The sequence below is a fragment of the Oxyura jamaicensis genome, chromosome 10 (assembly GCF_011077185.1).
Source record: "Oxyura jamaicensis isolate SHBP4307 breed ruddy duck chromosome 10, BPBGC_Ojam_1.0, whole genome shotgun sequence".
Classification (NCBI taxonomy): Eukaryota; Metazoa; Chordata; class Aves; order Anseriformes; family Anatidae; genus Oxyura; species Oxyura jamaicensis.
In genome coordinates this window covers 14,163,750-14,185,903 of record NC_048902.1, presented here as the reverse complement: position 1 = coordinate 14,185,903, position 22,154 = coordinate 14,163,750, and the positions used below count along the sequence as shown (strand labels likewise).

The window sequence follows — 22,154 nt, the reverse complement described above, 5'->3', positions numbered from 1 at the left end:
GTGCACGTTGTGACTGGTTGTGATTCCCCAGTACTTCATCTGTAATTTCCTTTATTCAGGAAGGAAGGTGCTAGCTGTATCTCAGACAGCACCATTTCCAGAGTTATTCTCGCCTCAGAAATCCCAGAGCTGTTCTCCTCACTCTGAAAGGCATCACGGCTGTACCAGCCGCAGGCTGAAGCCCCTGCTCCCTCCTCTTCTAAAAAATCTGAAAGATGCCCCTGCAAACTCTCTCAACCGCGGTCTTGCCTTCAAATCTTGTACCTTTGCTGTCCCCGCTGTCACAGCCAGTGCTGAAGGTGGGTTTTAATGTTGTCAACAAACAGCAAAAATCTTCTGCCAAACATTTGAACTGACTCAACTCATTGTGTCCTCTCGGTGCATCACTCTGCCTGTGTTTGCTGCACGCTCTGGGCATGGAGGTCTGATCCTGTCCCCATCCTCACCCCCTGCACCCAACCACCTCTCCCAGGCCCTGGAGGAGCTGAAGTGTGGGACTTGCAGCCTCCTCTGCACATCACTGAGTGAAGACATAGCAATCTGCAAGGGGTCTCAGAGGGTTTTGGGGGCTTACATGGTGCAGAGTGACCGTAGCCGTGTCAGCTATGTGCACCGGGTGTCCCAGACTCGCCCAAAGCAGGAGAGGTGCCTGCTGCCAGGAACTGGACATACCCAGGGAGAGCATGGGGAAAGCAACCAACTGTCCCTGTCGTGAGGTGATGTAAGGAGCCAGATGGACTTGTTCAGGAGCAGGGAGAGCTCAGGCAGGGTTAATGCAAAACTGAGAAGGGGGTGAGACCTTCCTGCTGTCAGTTGGACTCTTTGGCAAGGGACTGTTTGTTCCCCCCAGCTGCACATACTGTGTTTAAACATGAGCCTAAGAATAAAGCCTGCCATTGACATTGTTTTTCCTTACTTCATTTAACAAACTAGTTGCTTTATGACCTGTAATTCTGCATCACGTTGAATCAAGCAGTGTAATTTGCAAGCAGGGACGGTGGCCTTTCTCCCTGTTCCCCTCATCTCTGCTCCACTGAGTCTGTTTTAATCCCACGGTTTTCAGCATTCCTAATGAGCCATTAACAAGCTGCCAATTACTTACGCAAATGAGGGGGGGCAGACATGGAGGGGTGGCTGTAGCTAGAGGTAAATTCTGCTACCTCAAAACGGCCTGAGATAAATCACTGCTTCTCTAAGAGCTGCCTGTACCCAAGAGTCCTCTCACTTATATTATCTGCCATCTAAAAATGCCAGAGGTAATGCAGAGGATGGTTAAGAAAAGGGAAACAGAGGAGTAATTGCACATATATTTTTAATTATGTTTGCCAATAATCTATTTGGTGCGCTCCTTGCCACAGATCACCACTCTCCTTTTCTTCCCAGCTCTCAAAGCAGCTAGGAGAGGGCTGCACAACCAGCCTGCAGAGGAACAAGGGCCAGTTTCTCATCTTCATGTAAAAATAAATGCTCCAAAAATAATGATCTCCATCACGAACATGGGACGTGAGCTATGAGGAAGATATATTTGGGAAGAGCAACTCTAGTTTGCAAAGCACTCAGAGAAGAGGTCAGTGAGGCCACCACCAGTTCCTCAAACTCTCATCCTAACAAGTGCTGCTAGAGGTTCCTACCCCCCAGGCCAACCTACTGAAAGCTTTGTGGGGCCCAGAATGAAGAGAGCCCACATTAGGACATCTCAGACAGCTGAGGGAAGTGGTAGCACTGGGATGAATTCACCAGTGGGACACCCGATGGCTTCCTAGGAGTCCCACTGCTTGGCTGTGGCTTGGTGCTGGGTGGCTGGTCGGAGGGGTGCATGCAGACGGTGGCCTCTGAGTTTTTTTGCACCACAGCCCCCACACAGGCACTCCATCCAGCCCAATCTGGGAAGCCACTAAGCCCTTTTACACTCCAGCCGTCAGATAACCAGTTTGTCAGGCACCACATGGATTTACCGATTTTCTCCACAAGGTAGGAGACCCTGGCACCGCAGCGCACTCTTTTTTAGGGTGGACATGCTCAGAGATGTGCAATACCCATGAAACAGCACAGCTATTAGCTGGTTCCAACTTCAAAGGGGATCTGCAGTCTGCAAAGACTGTGAGCACCAACAGAAATTGTCCATGACTGATCTGCATTATCGTTTTGCAGTGAGCTGGTAATACTACAAGAAGTGTTTAATAGCTCAAAAGCTAATCAGATAGAGGCTAAGTTAAACCATCACGATGCCAAGAACATGTCCATCAGGATTCTACTCTTGTGGCAACACAGGCAATGAAAATCAGCTCGGTTTCTGGCTCCAGAAAGTAGGAAGAATATTTGACCAATAAATCCTAACCTGGCGATATAAAAGCAACATCTCGACGTGGCCTGAGAAATGCAGCTTAGGAAATAATACTAATAAAGCACTTGCATGTGCTATCACTCTATGCTAAAATGCTTTCAGATTGGTATCTTATAATCTCCCCTTCCATCGTTCCTCTGTCTGTCCTGACAGTGACTCCCCTCTGGGTAATGCTCCGTCTTTGTCTGCGGCCAGAGCCATCCCTGACTGACGACTCTACATGATTTAGATAAGGCTCCATTACTTAACTTCTGGATGCTGGATAATCAGTTCAACTGCCTTGGCATTAATCATAATAATATTCAAAATTCATTAGGCTGGATTGTTTGGGAATCTATTTCTTATTAATGTCAGATTCACTGAGCATAGGCCTGGCAGCAGAGAGACACAAATTTAATACAACGCAGGGCATGGGGACTCCCAGCAGAAGCAGAGCCCCTTCCCTTACGCACAGCTGGGTGCTGAGCTGACAGGCTGTCATCTGGGAGGGCTGGCGGATAGCAGAGAAACACCGTGAGCCTGTTGCATCACCAAGGGGCATCTACAGAAATGTGTGGAGATTTTTGGGGAGTCAGATCCGCGTGCGAATCCTAATAGCAGCTGTTATATCCAAAAATTGGGCAGGCGACTTGGAGGTTTTCGTGCACAATCATAGCGTGGAGGCACAAAAAATGAAAGTCTCTTTATGACAGGAATCTGCTCCTTGCTTTTCTAAAAAAGTACGGTATTTTAGCTTAGAGGAATGCGCTGTAGTGCTTTACCGTGATGAAAAACTTTCAGCAATAAGTAGCTGGATCGTCCCTTCTAGCTAATTTCCTGCAGGCCAGCTGAGGATGGTTCCCAGTGCTGTACCTAACAGTTTATTTGGCCTGTTTAAGCATTTTGGGTGCTGGTGCTTTCCTTCTGGTACAAGTTCTCACCCTGCAGTTGAACAATGGTTGCTCAGCAGGGAAACATCACAGAAATACCAAACAGCTCCAGAAGATGCTTATGCTTTCTCTCCTAATGAAGGCAGTGCAAGCACAGATGGCATCTCACACAAACACGTTGCAAGCCATGTTAAAATAAAGAGCTCATTATCGGAGGCTGCAGTGTCACACCTACTAACGAAGTGATTAAACTCATCAGTGCCTGTGTGAAAGCTGGGCTGGCTCTGGCACCACTGAACGGAGAGCCACGTCTCACCACAAAGGCAAACCCCAACATCCTCCCCCCCAAACACACACACTTTTAGCCACTGCAGAGACATGGGGATTAGATGAGGCTAATGGCTAAACTTCCAAAGTAGGGAAGGATGCCCTGGGTGTGCCCTTCCCATGCCTGCCTCCAGCATCCCTGCTGAGAGGTGGTGCAGCACACAAAGAGACCGCATGTGGTGGGCAGGTGGAGAAGAGCGCACCCACACCTGTCTAAGGCTGGGGCTTCGCTTCAGGTTCTGATGAAAAACAAACTAAACCTGAAACTGAAGAGTCAAGCATGTCATCCTTCACTACTCGAGCACTTTTTCACCCCAGACTTCCCATACATTGAAGTTTCCTCTGCTCTTTACCAAGTTTTGCAGATGTCCTTGATTAGAACAGAGCTGCGGGAATCCTGTGCATTTTAACCACTGTGAGTTAAAATCCTTCCTCCCTGTTTTACTTAGCCAGGAGCTTAAATAAATAAGCAAACCCACAAACACAGGAACTGGGTTGCAGATGCCATTAGAGCCTTCCAGCAAAAGTGGCCATCGCAGCGATCGCTGGTTGCCTTCTGCTCCCCTTCCTGCAGCCAGCCAGGTGCTTTACCGAGCCCACTGGGATCATCTCACGAGCCCAGCACCTACTAGGACACATGTGGCTGTTTTTGCCGTAAAACAGGACTAGCTCCTAGATGGCCAGCTCTCTGAACAAGGCAGGTCTTCCTAGTGGAGTCTCCAGACACCAGATCTCCATTAGGGTTAGCCACAAGAGGAAGGACGGAAAGAGAAAGTGAGCCTAAAGAAACCGCTAATGTTCTGCAGCGTCTGGTAGGATGAATGACCCCCGCAGACATATGCTGAGCAGACAGGACAGTCCTCAATTATGTCATTGCTGGAGCATTTACTTCAAGGAGAAACGTGACTGCAAACGCTGGGCTTAAAGCCCTGGCTGGTTTTGCTGCCTCTGGATAAGCTGCTGGAGCCCAAGAGCATTAGGTATGTGCATGCAGCATGCACAGGCAATGACACGCATGTCTGCGTATGAAACAGCTTTCCAGACCCAGGAGAAGAGCTGGAAAAAACCTGTTAAGTTCCATTCTGCCCTCTTTCCCTTGTGAATGAGGGACCTAAAGGATTTGCTAAGGTATTGATGGGCACCATTTCAAACATCCCAGTGGGCAACCCCCAGCTTCCCTCAGGAAATCATAAGCAAATCTTGCCTACACAATGGAAAATTCCTGCTTGCCACACTGATTTTCTCCTGTCTCATCTTCAGCATTTTATCCTTGTGCTAACTTCTGTATACTTCCCTCAGTAACATGTTCTAACCTTTAGGCTCACAACTATGTAAACATTTGCAATCAGGCAGCACATCTCCCCCCTTGATCACTGCTTAGCCAAACTATTTACGTACAGCTCTTTCCATCCTGCCTCAGAAATCAATCGCTTTCCCCGTCTTTGTTTAGGCTTTACCTCTCCAGAAGTAGCTGACCTTATGGCTACTCTTTGTGGGGCTGAGTCCCGGGCACGTGGCCGTGTAATATTTAAAATAATGATTGCTGGAGAGGCACACAGAGATTTCCATTCTGCTCTTTGGCGTGGGTTCTCCGCGTGCTCGCTGGGGAGCTGTCACCCCACAAGGGACCGTGCGTGGTTTGAAGAGGACTGGATTTATGAGGATGAAGTGCAGCAGGGCCCGGGGCAGGCACTCTCTCACTGCACAGCGATATGCCGTGTATTGATCACAGCCGAATTGTGTTTGTTAACCACCAGAGAGGTGAAATGAGCTGCTGCTGAATTTGTGCTTGATAATCAAAGGTGTTTGTCAGTCTTCAAAACATTTTGCGAGTAGGTGCTTGATTTGGGTGCATGGAAAAAAAAAGAGGTCAGGTTCCCATACCTCCTGGCTCCCGTAGCTCCCTCAAAGCCCTGCTTTCGGCCTCAGCTTCCCTGCATTTCCTAGACAAACTGCTCTGTTTTTTCCTCTTGCTGACAGAGAGGTGCTCTTGCTGCCTTCTCATTGCACCTCCCCCAGCCTGAATTTTAAGCTATTTTACAACTTTAAATGCACCTAATGAGGTTTTGGTCTGCACTTTGCTGCTGGTCCTCGGCTTCTCTGACACTGGGAAGAAGAGAGGTTTGGAAACCTATGGCGGATTTCCCTGCGTTGGAGGTCTAATTATATGGTAACTGGTGACCCTGTAAGTACAGGGTAATCTGCTGTGTAATGCTGGAGTAAATTATCCCACTACTGCTGTCTTTTCCTCTGCAGCCTTCTGCGGAGATGGAAATGCAGATGGCTAAATGGTAATTAATCTTTGACACCCGCCCAAGCCGGTGAGGAGCAACCTGTGAGAGCCCCCTGGCTCTGCGGGGGCACAGGACCTGCTCGGGAGCCACTGCTGTGGTGTCACCTGGCCCTGCTGTCACCCGGGGACCAGAGCCGGGGACACTTTGTCACCCAGGTGCCAGCTGCCGGGGCAGTGCGTGCGGGCTGTGGCTCTGGAGCTGGGCGAGGCTGTCCCCATGCCTGGCATTTAGGCACTGCTTATTCAGAGGGACTCATCCGGAGTCATCTGCAGGAGGAGGAGGGCATGCAAGGGTGGGTTTCCCTGGCTGCTTCCTGGCTGAATTTGGCTATGGTGGTGTCCTGAAAACACCTGGGAGGGTAGAGCCGTGCCCACGTGGATGCAGGGTGGGCGCATCACCACCCTGAGTCAGCAGGATGGGGACAAAGGTCCCGAGAGGCTCCTCCACGATGGGGACAAGCTGTCTGAGTTGCTTCCTTCCCCTCCCCATGAAGGAGGTGGGTGTGAATGGCACCAATACCTTCCTCTGAAGCCACCCAAAGCAGCTAGGAACAGACCCAAGCATTCACCCATCACAACTCCTGGAAAACCAGGAGAGGTCTGCTGGCTGCCCACCCATCAGGAGATGTTCCTCATTCTCTCCCCACCTTAATCAGCCTGCTGCTCTGGGGCTGGAGGCTGCCCGTCTGACCCCTGTACCTTTATGGCGATTAAATATATTTGCACACCTTTTAGACCTACTGACATCCTTCCCTCCGGACCGCCTCAGGTTTTTATAGTAACCCCGGCAATGGTTTCCAGGTAATAGACTAATAAAATACTTTAATTTGTTAGGTACTTTAAGGTGGGCACTGTGCAATTCTTATGACATTTAAGTAGTGATTAAAAAAAAAAAAGGCCGCGCGGGGGGGGGGGGGTTCTGAGTGAATTTCTTTGCCAAACAGGAGCACTGAAATAGAATGTCAAAAATCCCACACGCTGGTACCCAGAACAGCTTTGACACCTCCTGCTCGTGCCTGCTTCACTTGAATCCCTGCCAGGTTAAATAAGCAACCGTGTTTTTGTCAAGTGAGCCCTCCTCCTGAGTGGCTCCAGCAGTTTACGCTGCGTGTCAGCCTGGATGTCTCCATGTGCCATTGCTCTCCATGGGCTGGCTCTGAACTGATGGGTGCTGAGCTGGCTAGCTGCGTGGTTTTGCACCTCTGCCCTTCTCAGCTTGGCTACATTTACTTATTTCCTCCCCCCCTCTTCCCCCCCCCCATCCCCATCCCATTACCACTTCATTATGCACTCTGATTGACCAACAGGACAAGAATGAGAGCAAGTCAGGGCTCTAGATCATCCCACCATTTCCATGGCATGCAACGAGCAGCATGCCACCACGGAGGCTGCTGCACCAGCCCCTTTCCTCTGGCTCTGCAGCAGTTGGGCGGTTTGGAGAGAATAAGGCTGCCCTGGGGCATTTGAGAGGACGGCTGCCCTTGCAGCAATGCGGGTGGAATTTCATTCTGCCTTTTGTCACGGACTTTCTGTGTGCCCTTGTGCTCTGCGCTTCCCTTCCTAACCTGCAAAAAAGGGACAATGCAACCCACTCGCTTCACAAAAGTGCTGTGCAGGTAAAGGCTTGTATAACGAAGCAATAAATGTCATGGAGAAGCCTGCCAAGAAAGGGGAAAATAGGCAGGTGTTTAGCTCAGGGTTAGTTACACCTTGCAAAAGAGACAGGGTGTTACACAACGAATATTATGTAGAAGAATAGCGAAGAAGTTCCTTTGTTCCGTGAGCATTTCTGCCTTGTACCTCAGCTGGATCGTACAAGATTAATGGCAGGCGGTGATGTAAAGTCTGCACTACAAGGCAGAGGCAAGACGTGCGAGCTGAGGCCTTGCCATTGTCATTACCTGACCTTGCACGCTCCCTTTTGCAACCTCAGCATTTTTTTTCTCAATAGTATTTCTGGGTGGTTATTTTAAGAAAACTGTGTTAAGTTTCTTGCTTCCGTGCCAGGCACCTGCTGCTCGGCGAACGGGCCGTGACTAAGCACGGGCTGGAAATTAGAAGAATCTGCAAGTTCGAGCAACGAGATGCTGGGCCTGTCTTCCCTTAGGAGCACATTTAATAGTGCTGCTTGATTATGAAAAGATAAATCTGATGTGATTGATGCAACAGGGGATTGGGTTTGATGATCCTGGGAATCCCTTTCTTTCCACTCCTAATTAATTTATTTTCTAAGGGCGGGGGGATGCAGTGATCTGATGGCAGAAAACAGCGAAACATGGATGCCTGCTGATGCTGCGGTCTCCATCCCCAGATTTATTCACTTCCCATCACCAAGAAGGGGGAACAGATCTCTCTCCTGGTTCTGCCTGTCCTGAGCATACCAAGTGGATGTGGGTGCAGGGATCCCCCTGCTCCTCTCTTCATATGTTCCAGCTACCAAGAACATCCAAAATTCACTGTCCTTGAACCAGTACAACAAGTGTCTCAGCTCACAGGTTCCCTATGTATTTCCCCTGTACTTACCTGTCTCCTGTCTCTTACCTGTCTCTTTTTTATTATTATTATTAATTTATTTAGTGTATCTCCTTGCTGAAGATGACCGTGGATCACCTTTTAAGAGTGGGGAACTGAGGCACAGAAGGACTAGCTCAATTTCCTATGGTGACAGACTACTGGTAGCATAGAAGGGACCCGCAGCCCAGTCCAAGACTGATATCACTTCCCCATGCACCTATCTGGGGTCTGCCTTTCAGAACAGGAGTAGCAGAGCAGAAAGTGTTTTTCAGCAGAAATATTCACTGGCCTGGGATTTCCATCCTCTGTCAAGTCAAAGGGCCTGAGATTGGGGTTTCTGAGGGCACAGTGCAAGGCTGTTTCAGAAGGGATGCAGAAGGCAAGCAGTAATGGTTTTGTTCTTTTTTTTTTTTTTCCTCTTGAATAGCTATAATTCTTTAATTGCTACTTACTAATAAGTGAAAATGCTGTGATTTCTGCAGGATCAAATGGTGCGGGCTAAGCTGTTTATTAATTAGCATGCTTTCAAGGCTGGGAAAAAAATAATAAAAGAAGCAACGTGGTTGTAGATGATAGCTATAAACATGACCCAAGCATTACCTGCCGTGACATTTTAGCCAAGGGGAGGCTGTCATGTTAGTGCAGGCCACGCGACTCTGACAGTGAGTAAGAATCTCCAAAACGCAGCTATTCACAGACATGTGCTACATCTCTCTGGGGCCTGATCCTGTGAATAATACCAGGTACAGCACTTCTGCATGTCTGTGCTCATTTGGCTTCCCCAGGGATTGCTCGGGCAACTGAGTGCTAAGCCCAGTGGTAAGTGGTTGCAGGATCAGATTCATAGTCTGCCGAGCATTTTGGATGAAAAGAGCTATAAAGAAGTCACATATTATTATGTCACATTGCAAAGGTCAAGTCCTGTATTTGTTCTGTCATAAGGGCATGATTGAAAAGCAAAAAAATAGTGTCAGGGCACGGGGGGAAATCATTTTTTAAAAGCTGCCTTCAGGCCTGAGGATACAAAATTACATCAGAGCTTAGAACTAAATTCCCATCCACACCCTGCAATTCAGTTTTGGCTCAGAAAGGCATAAACATAACGAAATCACCTTTTGGTGGCACGTCTTCTTATCCGCTGACATAGCCCCTGTAAAATCAGCACGCCCTAAACTCACCCTCCCTCGTGATTCGGGCAGCAGTCAGAAACTGCCAGAGCCCTGCTCCAGCACCGGTCCAGGAGGGCTCTGCAAACCCACCCGGCTGCTTTGCACCCCGCAGGCATTCGCTTGGTCCCTGTTGCTGCTGGGGCAGGAGCGCAGTGGTGCTGGGAGGAGGCTGGGCACTGCGATAGCTGGTCCTCCATCACCCGGCCAGGAGCACACACCTCACCTTGCCACGGAGAGGTGAGGGGCTGGGGGGTTGGAGCCTTTAGCTCTCCCTGCCCCCAGGAATTTATCCAAGTCATGGCTACTTTGAGAATATTTATGTGCATCTCTTAAGGCTTGCTGGCACAGGGAAGCTATTGAGAAATAAACTGGGGAGCCATCACTTTCCTGCCGTAACCTGTTAGGGCTCATCATGCTCTGCACAGTGTCGTTGGGTGGATTAACTCAATACAAAACAGACTTAAGCAATGGCTCCCCAACTTTCCAGATCCACAGAGCACTTTCTTTTGTGCAAGCAGCAAAACCACAATGGACAACCAAATTCAATATTTGCTCCTCTCATCAGCTCCTGCAGGTGACCGCCAGCAGCCCTGCAGGTTGCCAGCAGCAGCCCCTGGGATGCAGCGAGTGCTGGGGACCCACCGTGCTGCATCCCACCTCGCTGCATACCGAGGCTCCAGCATCCAGCACGCACACTGGGACCAGTGCTCGCCTCTGTGGGACAGTAAAGAAGATTCACCAGCCCCCATCTGGCTGGCACAGCTCCCATCAGCCACCACCTTGGCAAACCTGAGCTCTTCTGCATTGCCAGAGCATCAAACCCACACTGACCTCTCCGTGCTGCTGCACCAAGGAGGGAGGGTAGCAGTGGTGGGGCTTTCAGGCTGCTCAGTGGCAGCTGCAGGCACCCAGCTGCCCAGGCACCAGGGCTGTTGCTAGACTAGCAAACAAAAGCCATGAGGGTTGGCATGTGATGGTCCGACTGTTTAAATGGCCAGCGTTCGGTCCACGCCAATTCAACAGCATCCAGCTGCTGAGAGGGCAACACAAGGCAGTGATGGTCCCTGGTAGGAGGTGGGAGAGGTTTGCATGGAGATAAGCCACGCTGAGCATGCTGCCATCAGAACCAGAGGACGTTCCACACCGTTTGCTAGTGCAGACACAGCCTGAATGCCCACAGATGAGGATTGCACTGAGGGCTTTTGCATTCATCCCGTTACCTCTCCATACAAGCCCCAGAGAGCTTCTGGAGTAGCGAAGCACGGACGTTTCCCACCGCACACGAGCCCCTCGGCTGCCACACGCACTAGACCCGACCTAGTCCCGAAGCCGCTCAGCCCCACGGGTGTTTCCACGGCCGAGCAGCACCAGTCCCCCGCCTCCAGCTGCCCCAGGGGTCGGGATCCACTCACTGTTGCAGCTGCCGGCGGTGCCAGTCTCTGTCGCTGCCACGCTGCGCTGAACTGGCCCTTCGGACGCGGCCCTTCCTGACAGTGAATGGGCGAAAACAAGGGAAGGAGACAAACAAAAGAGAAGGGGAGGGTGAGAGAGGGAGGGAGGGATGGGGGGGGATGAAGCAAGGGGACAAGAAGGGAAAGGGTATGTCTTTAACCGAACCGTACGTCTTGCACTGCCTGCAACACCCCAGCTCTGTGCAGCCCTCGCTGGGGAGGCATGGGGCAGGCGAGACCCCAGCCCTGGTGGCCGTCACCTTGCACCCCACGGCGTCACCTGCACCAGCGCAGAGGGAGGGCAAGGGGCGAGCACTGGTGCTGGGCAAAAGCCAAAGGGGGCTCTGGGCTCTTCAGACTTCTCCTTGGCCAGAGAAGCCCCATCCCCTGGCAACCCTGAGTGCCTCCCTGGAAGAAATTTTAGGGGTCCTGAGAGGTTCCTGTGGCTCTAGTACCTAAGCATCCAGCTCCTGATCCATCGCCAGCCCTCCTGGGCATGATGCAAGGACCCATCTGTCTCTGCCAGCAGAACAAGACCCAGATTTGACGTTTATACTCAACCAAGTTCAGGGGTAGCCAGAGTGACAGGGCATCGTTAGCCAAATGTCCCAGTGAAGCACCTGGTACATCAGCCTGCTCTTCCCCCAAAGCCTTTGTCCCATCAACGCTGTTGCAGGTGCTCACAAAGCTGAACCCTAGGAAGGGATAAGGGAGTTGGAAAATGCGATGCTGCAATTTCCAGTGCATCAAGGCAGGAAAGGTTTGGGGAGCGGAAGGAAGGAGAAAGGGCAAGGATCTCAGTGTGCAAATTAAAAGTAAACCATTAGCAAAAAGTCTGCTGGCTCTTTAGTAAGATGTCTGTGTTCCCATCAGGACAAAAAGGAGGCAAAATCCCAATACAAGAGGGCAGTTGGTGAGCATGGTGGTTTGGGGGGGGGGCTTCTGGCCATGGTCCTTAGGAGCTCAGGCTGACAGCTGCCCAGGGAAAACCCAAAATATGGGCTTAGGGTGTGTCTGGCTAGTCATCACCCCGGGCGCCTTCCCACCCTGCTCCAGAGGTGAAAACTGAGCTTCTAAATGTAGCTGACAGCTCATTCTGCTTGGGGAATTGCTCTGAGAATGACTGACTCGCCTCCCTTCGCAAAAAAGTTGAGGTAGGAAATGGGTGGAGGAAAGGTTTAGAAAATTGTTTCATGATGGTTGTTTAAATTGCCTCTGCATTACAGTGTTACAGTTGGGGAAAAAGAAAAAGAAATATCTATCACATAAATCCGCATCCTAAAGCCAGCTGTGGCAGAGGTATGGACATTGGAAAGAAGCAGAGCAGATGAAGTCATCAGCAGTGGGAAAAAAAAAAAAAAAAAAAAAAAATCAATATAATATAGTGCAAGAACAAAGCAAATTCTACCTCAAACGCAGAGCTGAAAGAGAAACATCTTCTCCTGTCAGATCTATTACCATGCATTTATTCCAATAACAAATAACTAACCCAGAGAGTAACCCAAACCTGATTTATTCCTCCATCTAAGTAAATATGAAGAGGCAGCTGAATCTGACTCTAAAAACCACTGATCTCATATGTTTTTCTTGTATGTATTAGAAAAATTAGGAGTGGAGTTTCTGCCTTACTGCCAGGGGATGCTGGCAAAGCATCTGAGCTATAGATATTGTATCTTGTCACTAATGACTGCAGGGAACTAAAAGGGATTTGGATTTTTTTAATGCTTCACATTAATTGATAATTTGGTCTCCGAATCCACAGTGGAACACAGGATTTACTATATTGGATCAGTCTGGTGGCCCATCAAACCTGGCGTCTTGCCCTAGTGATGCTCAGAAAAATTATCTGCCAGCGTCTTGGCTTGCAAGGTGGCTGGCCATTTCTATAAGGCCATGCAGCTGAAACAGAGGAAAGGTCCTTCTGGTCTCTCTAAGGCACTGAAATGTGGTTTTGGCTAGGCTTATAATCATCCCTGTATCACGTCTTCTTTTTTAATGCAGAGAAAAAGCTCTGTGGCTACAAACATTTCCAAGAGACATGCTGCTGTTCTTCCTCTTGGTCACCGCAGCTCAGAGAACAAGAAGGTGAACCTATGTTTTCAGAGGGTAAATGAAAACACAGCCGGGGCTGGGAGGGGGGCGAGATGCCTTGTACTGAGCAGAATGATATTGATTAGGCAGTATAAAGATTTCACTCACTAATTCCTTTAGCAATCTTATCGTGTGTTGTCCACATAATTGGATGGGGAAGAGAGAGGTGGAATCACTTAAGCGTTCAAAGCTCAATACGCACCACGAAAAGATTCCTATTTTGTGTGTGTGTGCAATTTTGTGCATCGTTGCCCCTTGATTGTACATTGAACATGCTCTCTTTGACAGCCCAGTCCTAAACAGCCTGTTTATTAAAGACAGCTGCTTGCAAACAGGGGCTTTCTCCATCCAGCTGGCGTGGAGAAGGAGCTCTCTGTGGCTGTGAGAGAGGCAGGACTATGAAACAGGGGGGGAAAATCAGGAAGGGAAAGCCCATGGGAGTTCTGGCCATGCAGGAATCAGGAGGGAAACAAAATATGTTTTCTTTCCATGTAAATATCTTAATTAAGGAGTGCAATGAAGAAATTTGCTTCTTATTTTTTCTAGGAAGGTCTTCAGTTTGTCTGGAAGTAAGGCCTGTCAAGCTGGGGAAAACCTTCAAGTCTCACTTGAAAAACCACTAAAAGTTACACGACACATCAGGAAAAGGGAATAAATAAAAAACAACCCACGTCATTTTATCCATGGTCCCCCTAAACTGGCTATCACCCCTCTGACTCGGGTTCTCTCACTGCTCACCCCCAGGGCTGGGGCTGCTCCCCACCCTTCCTGGCTGATGGGTTGGTCTCGTGGCTGCCCCCCTGCTAAGGACACCTGAGAGCAGGGTGCTGCAGGTGGGAAGGCAGGAGAAGGCCACGGACAGCCGGGGAGTGATGGGGAAATGGGCCCAGCAACCTACAGAAGGTGAAGGTTTGGCACATCCAGGTCTCCCCTAAGTGGCAATGCTTCCTCCAAAATATGGACGATTTTTCCGTATGCTCAGAAACACGCACATTGTTTGTGGTGTACCTGGGGCTGGAATAACACAGCTTGTTGGCATGTGGTTCTCTACCTTCTTCTGCTCTAGCTGTACTTCTGAACAGGCCACCTTGGTAAAAACCAGGAATCGTGATCTCCTCTGGCCTGCTCCATACACAGCCTTTCCTTGTTTCGGCACAAAGGAGCACGTCCTGGCTGGATCTCCAAGGAGAGTCTCTCTGGTTTAAACTAGGCACCGTGCTCGTTTCCATGCCTCTCACAGTTTTTAGGCTAATGGGGTGTTTGGAGCAGGGACAGCAGGAGGAATGGAGGACATTACAAGCAAGCAGCTTCTAGCAGGTGGCTGTTCACTCTTGGATGGGTCTGCTACTCAAGAAAAAAGACTGCTCAAGGATGGGGGGCATTCACAAGTCACTTCCTTTGCCTCTCTGGATCTGTTTGCTGTGTTTGATTACCTCTAATAAATTATTTTCCTTCCACAACTCTGTTCAACCACTTTTTTAGCCCATCCTAACTGTTGGCGCCTACCATCTCCTGGGACAAGGAGTCCCAGCACCTTACTACCCACTGTAGCACCTCCATTTGATCTCAACCTGCCATGAACATCGCCAGCTGTCTGAGATCAGGACGCCTTGTCTACTGTTGTGACCCCAACAAATGGGAGGCCAGGTGTTAAAAGCCATCAAGAAGCCAAACTGCAAAGCTTCAGATTTCCCCTGCACTCTGGAGTCCAGTCTGGTGGTTAGGAGAAAGCACCCACCTCAGTTCAAACCTCCAAGAACTGGACTGAGCTTTCACTTAAAGTTCGTAAGTCTGATTAGCTCTTGGTGAGCGTGCGAGGGTTTGGGGGGCACGTGGAGGGGTTAAGCGTGAAGGTCGGCGTTAGAGACAATATTTAAATAAAATATATGAGTCAAACGACTTGCAGTGCAGCAGCAGCAACATATCCCAGGCAAGAGCAACGGTGAACATGGAGGTCAAGTACTGTAGCAGGGAGTTTTCATTTCCCCAAAACAAACTGCTCTTTTGTGTCTCGGCTTCAAAGAAGGTGTCACTAGATTGCGAGAGCTCTTCACCTGCCACATCCCTCTCATTACTGAAATGAAATAAATGGCAACAGCATGAAAACAGCAACTCAAGCAAGAGAAAGACAGGTCGACAGTGAGGAAAAGGGAGGGGGGACAAGGTGCGAGCGGAGGGCTTGGCAGGGTGGAGAATTAGGGCAATTACCATTTCTGAGAAAATGCCAGAAATACAACACAACCTAATTTCCCCAATTAATTCCTCTGCAGTTGAGCTGCTTTGTGTGAAGGGCTCTTAATGTTTCAAACAGGAAGAAGGGGGAAAAATAAAGACTCTTCAACATTTGTTTTTTTCCCCTCAGTGCAGAAATGAGCAAGACTTGAGAAAAAATGTCTGTCTGAAACACAAGATGATGCTGTTACATCTTCCTTCCAGGAGATAAGGAGCTGTGCCATGAATTCAATTTGCAGAGGGTTTTATAGGAGCCACAGGGATATCAGAGAGCAGCACGTTCAGTATCACACCGACTTTTCCTGCACGCAGAGCACACCAGGACGAGCACAAAGACGCTTACCCCATGTACCCACAGCAGAGCAGTTCCCTCACCTCCCCTCTTCCCAGCCCTACCGCCACTTTTGGGAAATTGGCTCTTTTGCCCCCAAACCACCAGCTGGGGCAGCTGTGAGGCACCATGCTGTGAGCCACCCACACCTCACGAGGCATACAGGGGGTGATGACCATGAAAACAAGGAAGAATATAACAAATCAGGGGTGGGGTGAGGGGACACGTGCAAACAGAGGGTGAAAACGGCATGTAATGTTTTCAACAGCATATGAAGGCTCCTGCACATAGCAAGACTATGTCTCTGCCTGTATCAGCACCAGGGGTCTCCAGAAAACATCTCCAGGTCGCTCTGAGACTTCCCTGCCCCTGTTTAGGCATGACAAAGCAAGACATGCTCTCCAGGATCCCACCTGTTAGAGGAGAAAATGAAAGTCCTTTTCACTTCTACGTCCGTTCCTTAGTGTACCGTATAATTACAGGTATGAAACCTTCCCAACACCCTGGGAGAAAGGGTGGAGAGAGAGTAGCACGTTATATTTTCCACCTGGGAGAAGGGGTAGAACAGACAAAAGGTGATGCTTAACTGCTTAGCACCTTCACAGCATTTAGCTGCTGGAAATTGTCCTTTGGAAGCTGAATGTGGCGCACATATTGTACCACGTACACAGGACCCCACAGCACTGTCAGCGCAGCCAGGGACTGAGTGTGCTCCCGTTCTTCTGCTGGCATTCCCTTTTGTAGGTGATGGGGCCAGCCTCCCCTTCCCAGGGCTTCAGAGAATTTGCGCTGTCCACATCTGGGGGAAGAGGACTGGGTGCTAACAGGGCTGGGCAGCAATTTCCCTCACTTAGGATTAATCCCCCATGCTGTAAACATGCTGCATGAGATGGACAGCAAAGCAACAGAGTTTTGGAAGACAGGAAAGCAGTAGCTGTACAACCGAGGGATACACACACAGGCACTGAGGAGCCCTGGCACAGAGGCACAGAAAGGTGTTAGCTCTGGTGGGCAGAGCTAAACCTTTGCAGGGGGTTCAGAGCTGGTGGGGACAGAGCACCGTGATCATTGAGGGACCCTCTACCTAAGAGAGTGTGGGTCAGACTAAATCTGCTTTCAGTGGAAGGCTTGTCTATTAGTCTTATCTGCCATGCTGAATGAGCCTCCAAAGGAGCATGACCCAGGCAGCTGCTAAACCTCAGCGATCTATTACTTGCATGGAGACTTCGCTGGAAAAATAGCTGACTGTAGCCCAGGAAAAAAGAAAACAACTCTGATCTCCAGGGAGGAGAAATAAAGTAAGAGACGGTCTAGATGGGAGATGGTCATCAGAAAGCAGCCTGACAAGGGGCACTGAAAATTATAAAGAATCTGGTTTTTACGTAGCCATTCTAAAGAGAAGAAAGAAAATGTTTACAGAGTAAACCTTCACGCTTCAGAGGAGGAGGCATCTGCCAGAGGAGTCCTAGACTTTTTAAAGAACACTGACCTGAGGCCAAAGTCATAGCAGAAATGTTGTTTTGGCACTGATGGTCTAAGGATGTGAGAGCCAAGGTTCATAGGAAGAGATATTAATCTTTTATTAAACCAACTGATATCACTGAAAAAAAAAAAAAAGAAAAAAAAAAAAAAAGAAAAGGAGCTCGGAGAGGATTTGTGTGTCTAAAATTCATTCTTTTTTTTTCCCCCCTCCAACAATATCAGATGTTCCAATAAAAGATATTGCCTCTTCCTGCAACCCTTGTCTCACCCAAATCCAAAGAATGCTCCAGAGTGGTGAAGACATGGAAGTAGGGGGTGGTTTTCATTATTATGTTTAGCTCTGCATTGCCAGAAATACAAATTTATTTTCAGAGCCATTTGCAAATCCAGCATGTGCCCTTTTTGTTTTGATGAGCAGGTGTCCTCCACATGATGAACAGTGGCTTGGAGTATGCTCAGGACAGCTCTCTGGAAAAGGATCCCCAAATTCCCTGGGGGTTTTGAGCCCAGCCCGGGATTCGGGACAGGCTGCCAGAAGGGCAGGACATAGCAGAGCTGGACAGAGGGTTGTCTTCATGAAATTTAACGCCTGCATAAATCCTTCTACTCAACCTGTGCCTTCACTGACGATGTCCCACCCATGGCAGCACATCACCTTGGAAGTTATTGAGGACTGTTGACTAGGATTTAAGACTGTGCTCTCTTCTACAGATGAAGAAATACTGTCCTCTCCCTGGGCAGCTGCCAAATGACTTTGTTTTGGAATTGTATTACTCATTCTGGGGCAAGAAAGGGAAATGATCTGGACACTGCTGGAGAACAGCTCGGCGGGTGGCTCTGGGCAGGCTCCACGTGCCTGACCTTCCTAAGAAAGCCCCTACTCACATATGATTTTGAAGGAAAAATGAGGGAAAAATTCCTCGCAACCCTTTTCTCTCCAATATGGATTTATTCTGCCCTCTGTTCCCATCGAGCCAAAGCTTACATGGCACATTGCACAACATGTCACAGAAGTGCTCCTTCAGCATCCCTGCCTTTTCTTTCCACAGCCCTGCTGGGCTACTTCTCCCCAGCACTTCCACCTTCCTCTGCTTTCTGATCAGATGCCATCTCACCTCTCCCCTGCCTACACCTCCACAGCCATCCTCTCTCCAGCCTGTCTTGCTGAAATGAGGTTTAAAGGCAGCAGCTGATGGGATTCCTCTGTGTGGCACGAGGAAAAGGACACATCTGTCTCCAGGCAGATAGAGAAGCGCAGAGAGGAGAGGAAACAAGCCTCTCTGCTGCTTTTGTTACGCAAATGTTTGTTTTCTGTATCCAAATGTGTAACAGGAAATTAAGCAGTTCACCTTTGTAAAGCACTTCTGCATCCCACAAATGCAGGAGCCAGATGGTGTTTTTTCTTTGTTTTAAAAGATTAAAAATGGGAAAGAAAGGAAATGCCTCGAAGTTAATCCTCAGCCTGGAACACACTCACACATCCACATGCCCACATCTCTGTGCTCGTGGGGCCCGGAGCAGCTGGGCAGGAGCAGACACAGGGACCCAGCAGACTGAAGTGAGCCTGCCTGCGGAGAGCTCCGGACCTGTCACTTCACATTGGCCTCGAAATTGAGTCCTTCACAGTGTTCCCAGAAGATGACAAATTGAGGCGTTCCACCCACCCTGCAGCCTGGGCACATTGGGATGTATTTTATAAAAATCACCTGAAGCAGAGCTTTGCTCCACTGGGAGCAGCAGGCTGTGTCAGTGGTAAAGGGATGTGCACAGTCTCTGGGGATCGGTCTTGGGAATTTTACCACATGTGGATGGGACCAGGGAGAGCACAAAAGAGTTTCAATGTTCAGCTCTTCAGCCACATCTCCACCTTCCGTGGGGATGACCCAGGAGCAGTTTGGTTCTCACACCTGAGGTCATTTGTTCTCTCTATCCATTCAAAAGCCCTCCCTTGGGGTATCTGGGTGGATTTTGTGATGGGTCTGTGTACTTGAAAGGATTGTCTCAGGAGCCTTGAAGAACCAGCTTTCACACCAGGGGTGTTAGGAATTAAAATTGTGAGGAAGACAGAGCAGAAATGCATGATTGTGAAGCCAAATTGTTTTTCTTATCTATGTTTACAGGAGAAAATAAATGCTTATACCAAAGCAAATATGGGTAATCAAACCTTAATTTGCTGGAATCCCTCTTTGGACAATAACAGAGAAAAGGTCTCCATGTGTGCAGAGCACAGAGTTTTAAAGGCACCAAAAGTAGGCACCAAACGTAGGTACCAAAAGAGGAAAACCACCTGAGAACACAAGGCTGTGCTGCTCAGAAGCTCAGCTGTAGCTCTGGTACGCGGGTGATAACTAGTTGTTTTGGGCATGCATGGCATTTGTGTGAGCACAGAAAAGTCCACTAGAAAAAAAAAAAAAAAAAAAAAAAAAAAAAAAAGCCTTATGACATTGCACAAAAGAGCATGGAGCAATCATCAGCAGAATGTTTCGCACAGACAGGATGAGGTCTACAGGACACCACCACGGAGAAGACAAAAAATCCCACTACAGTGAGCTGGCCTATGAAGTTCTTTGCAGTTCTCACTTCCTGGGGGCCCTCCCATCCTTTTTGTGGCAATAGCAGCAAACTGTCCCATTGCAGGAAGCTCTTGGTGCTGCAGGTAGGCAGGCTCTGCTGCGATTGTCTCAAGCAGCAGGATATCACCTGCAGTAGGGCTAGGTCTTACATGGCTGAAGGAGAGGACCCAAGCTAGAGCGTGGATAATCTCACAAGCTGCTTCTCCTCCTCCCCTGGGCTCTGCTTTTCCCTACTTGCTGTTTCCTGAAGTTTCTGCAGTGACGGGACCACAGCCCCGGCAGTTTGCTGAGACCTCTTCCCAGCATGGGCTTTTGTGCTGCACACAGGGAATATTGGTTCCTTCGCTGGCAATTGAACTTAGTGATAAGGCAATGTCCTGGCCTTGGAGAGGTGATAAGTCTCAGCAGAAACTTGATCACATTTTTCTTCCTCCTCAGCTCCACTTGGCAACTGCCTATCACACAGAAAACCTTTCCTATCGGATCAAGCCCACAGGTCAACCCTTTCTTAAGGCAGCTGATGGAGATCAGCCTCAAGGCCAGACATCCATGTTGTAAGCAGAAGCAAACCAGCCTTACACCAAGCGCCAGGCAAGAAACCCCTATTCTTTTGCTTGAAGAGCCCTTCCCTGCTGGTGGATGGCCCAGCCACAAATCCCTGCCCCAGTGTGCTTCCAACACTTTGTTCATCCCGGTTTCTCCTTCAGCTGAGGACAGGTGACAATGCCACTCGCTCCCCAGGGACATTGCCATCCTGGGCAGATAGGGCAGTGCCAACGGGCACAAAAGAGTGTGCGAGGCAAGGGGACAGAGCGAGCATAAATCACAGGAGATAAGACTGCAAAGGCATTCCTGACTCATCGAGTCAGTCCCCTGAGACTAGTGCAGGATTAGCCTCTGCACTAAGCCCGGGCGTTTTTATCTAGCTGCTTACTGAACTTCTTTAATGACAGGCCCTCAGCAACCTACCTCTGGCAAATTATTCCATTGTCTAAATGATGTCCCTGCTGGAAAAAGTGTTTTGAGGTTGAGCTTAAATTGCCTATTATTTCCTCTTCCATATTTTATGCACTTATCAGTCAGTCTTTCAGTTGCCTTTTCTCTAGGTCCCTGCATTAAGTTTCCTTAATCTAAGACAAGAGGTCACAGCCTGTAGTCTTTTAATCATCAGTGTCACCTCTTTGGATTACCTTTAATTTATCAATGTCTTTGAAAAAAAATGAGGAAGAAAATAGCAAGGAAGGAAGGAAGATCAGGATGACTTCAGAGGCATCCCAGAGGCTGTGGCTGTGTGCTGGGGTATCACAGGGAGCTCTGTGTGTAGGCATCTGCATGGATGTCTGAACTGCAAGTGTGCCCAGGACCGAAAAGGAGTGAGAACAGTGGTTCAGGGATAAGGCAAACACGAATGTGCCTGGTGGACATCTGTGTGTGTGTTTCACTGAGGAAATAACCAAGTGCGTGAGCCCAAGAGCTCCACAAACTGATTTACGGTCACATTTCCTACTCTCCCTTCACTCTGAGCATCGCACTGCCGCTGGAGCTGCCTTACCCTGTAGTAATCAGTGCTGTAGACGTCTCTTGACATCCCAAAGTCTCCAATCTTCACCAGCAGGTTGGCTCCGACCAAGCAGTTCCTGGTGGCCAGGTCTCTGTGGACAAAGTGCTGGGAGGCAAGGTACACCATTCCAGAGGCGATCTGGCTAGCGATGTGGAGCATCTGGGATAGCCCTAGCTCCCCTTTGGCTTGTCGAGGCTGCCCATCCACGAGGATCATAGCATCTGGGCCATGTGCCCTACAGGGAGGAAGAAGCAAAAAGCATAGTGTTGGGTCTCAAAAGTGACCAGGAGATGGGGATCCCACACGGTCGCTGGTCCTGCTGGGGTGGGGACGAGCCCCCAGCTCGGCAAGGGGAGGATGCGCACACAGCTCCAGTGGAAAGAAGAAAGGAAAGCTTAAGAGAACAGGAGGTTGAGTGAACATTTGGTGGGTGAGGAGGTGCCATGCATCCTTCTCCTATCCTTACTCTTCTCCAACCTGTTATGGTCCCTGGCTCCTGGGACGGAGGGACCATTGCCTTGAGGCACTATTGCCATCCTTTCCTCTGACAAGACCTATGCAAAACTAATAGGCTTCCAGATATTTACATGTTCGCTCTAGTTAATTCTGGCACCTTTGAAACCTTCTCAGATGTGCAGACAGAACCCTCTTTTCTCCCACAGCCATCCCATTCTTGTTGCCTACCCTCTATTAATCCCGAACAGCCTCCTCTATTTCATCCAAACACCACATCACCAATCTCCCCGTCAATACCAGTACAACCAGATCACACGAAAGCTTTCAGAAGAACACCGGCAGCTTCATCCCTAGAAATTATCTTTTATACCCTAAGCTATCCCAGAGGTAACACAGGTGCTGTAAACTGTGAAGGCACAGGTAGAGGTGCAGAGGTTAGACCTGGATGTCAGCAGAAGCAG

The 22,154-nt window shown here is 49.2% G+C and overlaps 1 protein-coding gene across 5 annotated transcripts in view; it reads right to left on the bottom strand.

Moving 5' to 3' along the window:
• Nucleotides 1-22,154, bottom strand: part of NTRK3 (neurotrophic receptor tyrosine kinase 3) — a 191,207-nt gene that overhangs the window by 9,290 nt on the left and 159,763 nt on the right. For 4 of the 5 annotated variants that reach the window (XM_035336267.1, XM_035336272.1, XM_035336270.1 and 1 more), the window contains exons 15-16: nt 21,229-21,472; nt 10,929-11,003 (exon numbers count right to left, since the gene is read on the bottom strand). In XM_035336267.1, the coding sequence (XP_035192158.1) occupies nt 10,929-11,003; nt 21,229-21,472 (319 nt within the window). The remainder of the gene's footprint in view (nt 1-10,928; nt 11,004-21,228; nt 21,473-22,154) is intronic. The other variant, XM_035336268.1, reaches the window with a different exon arrangement.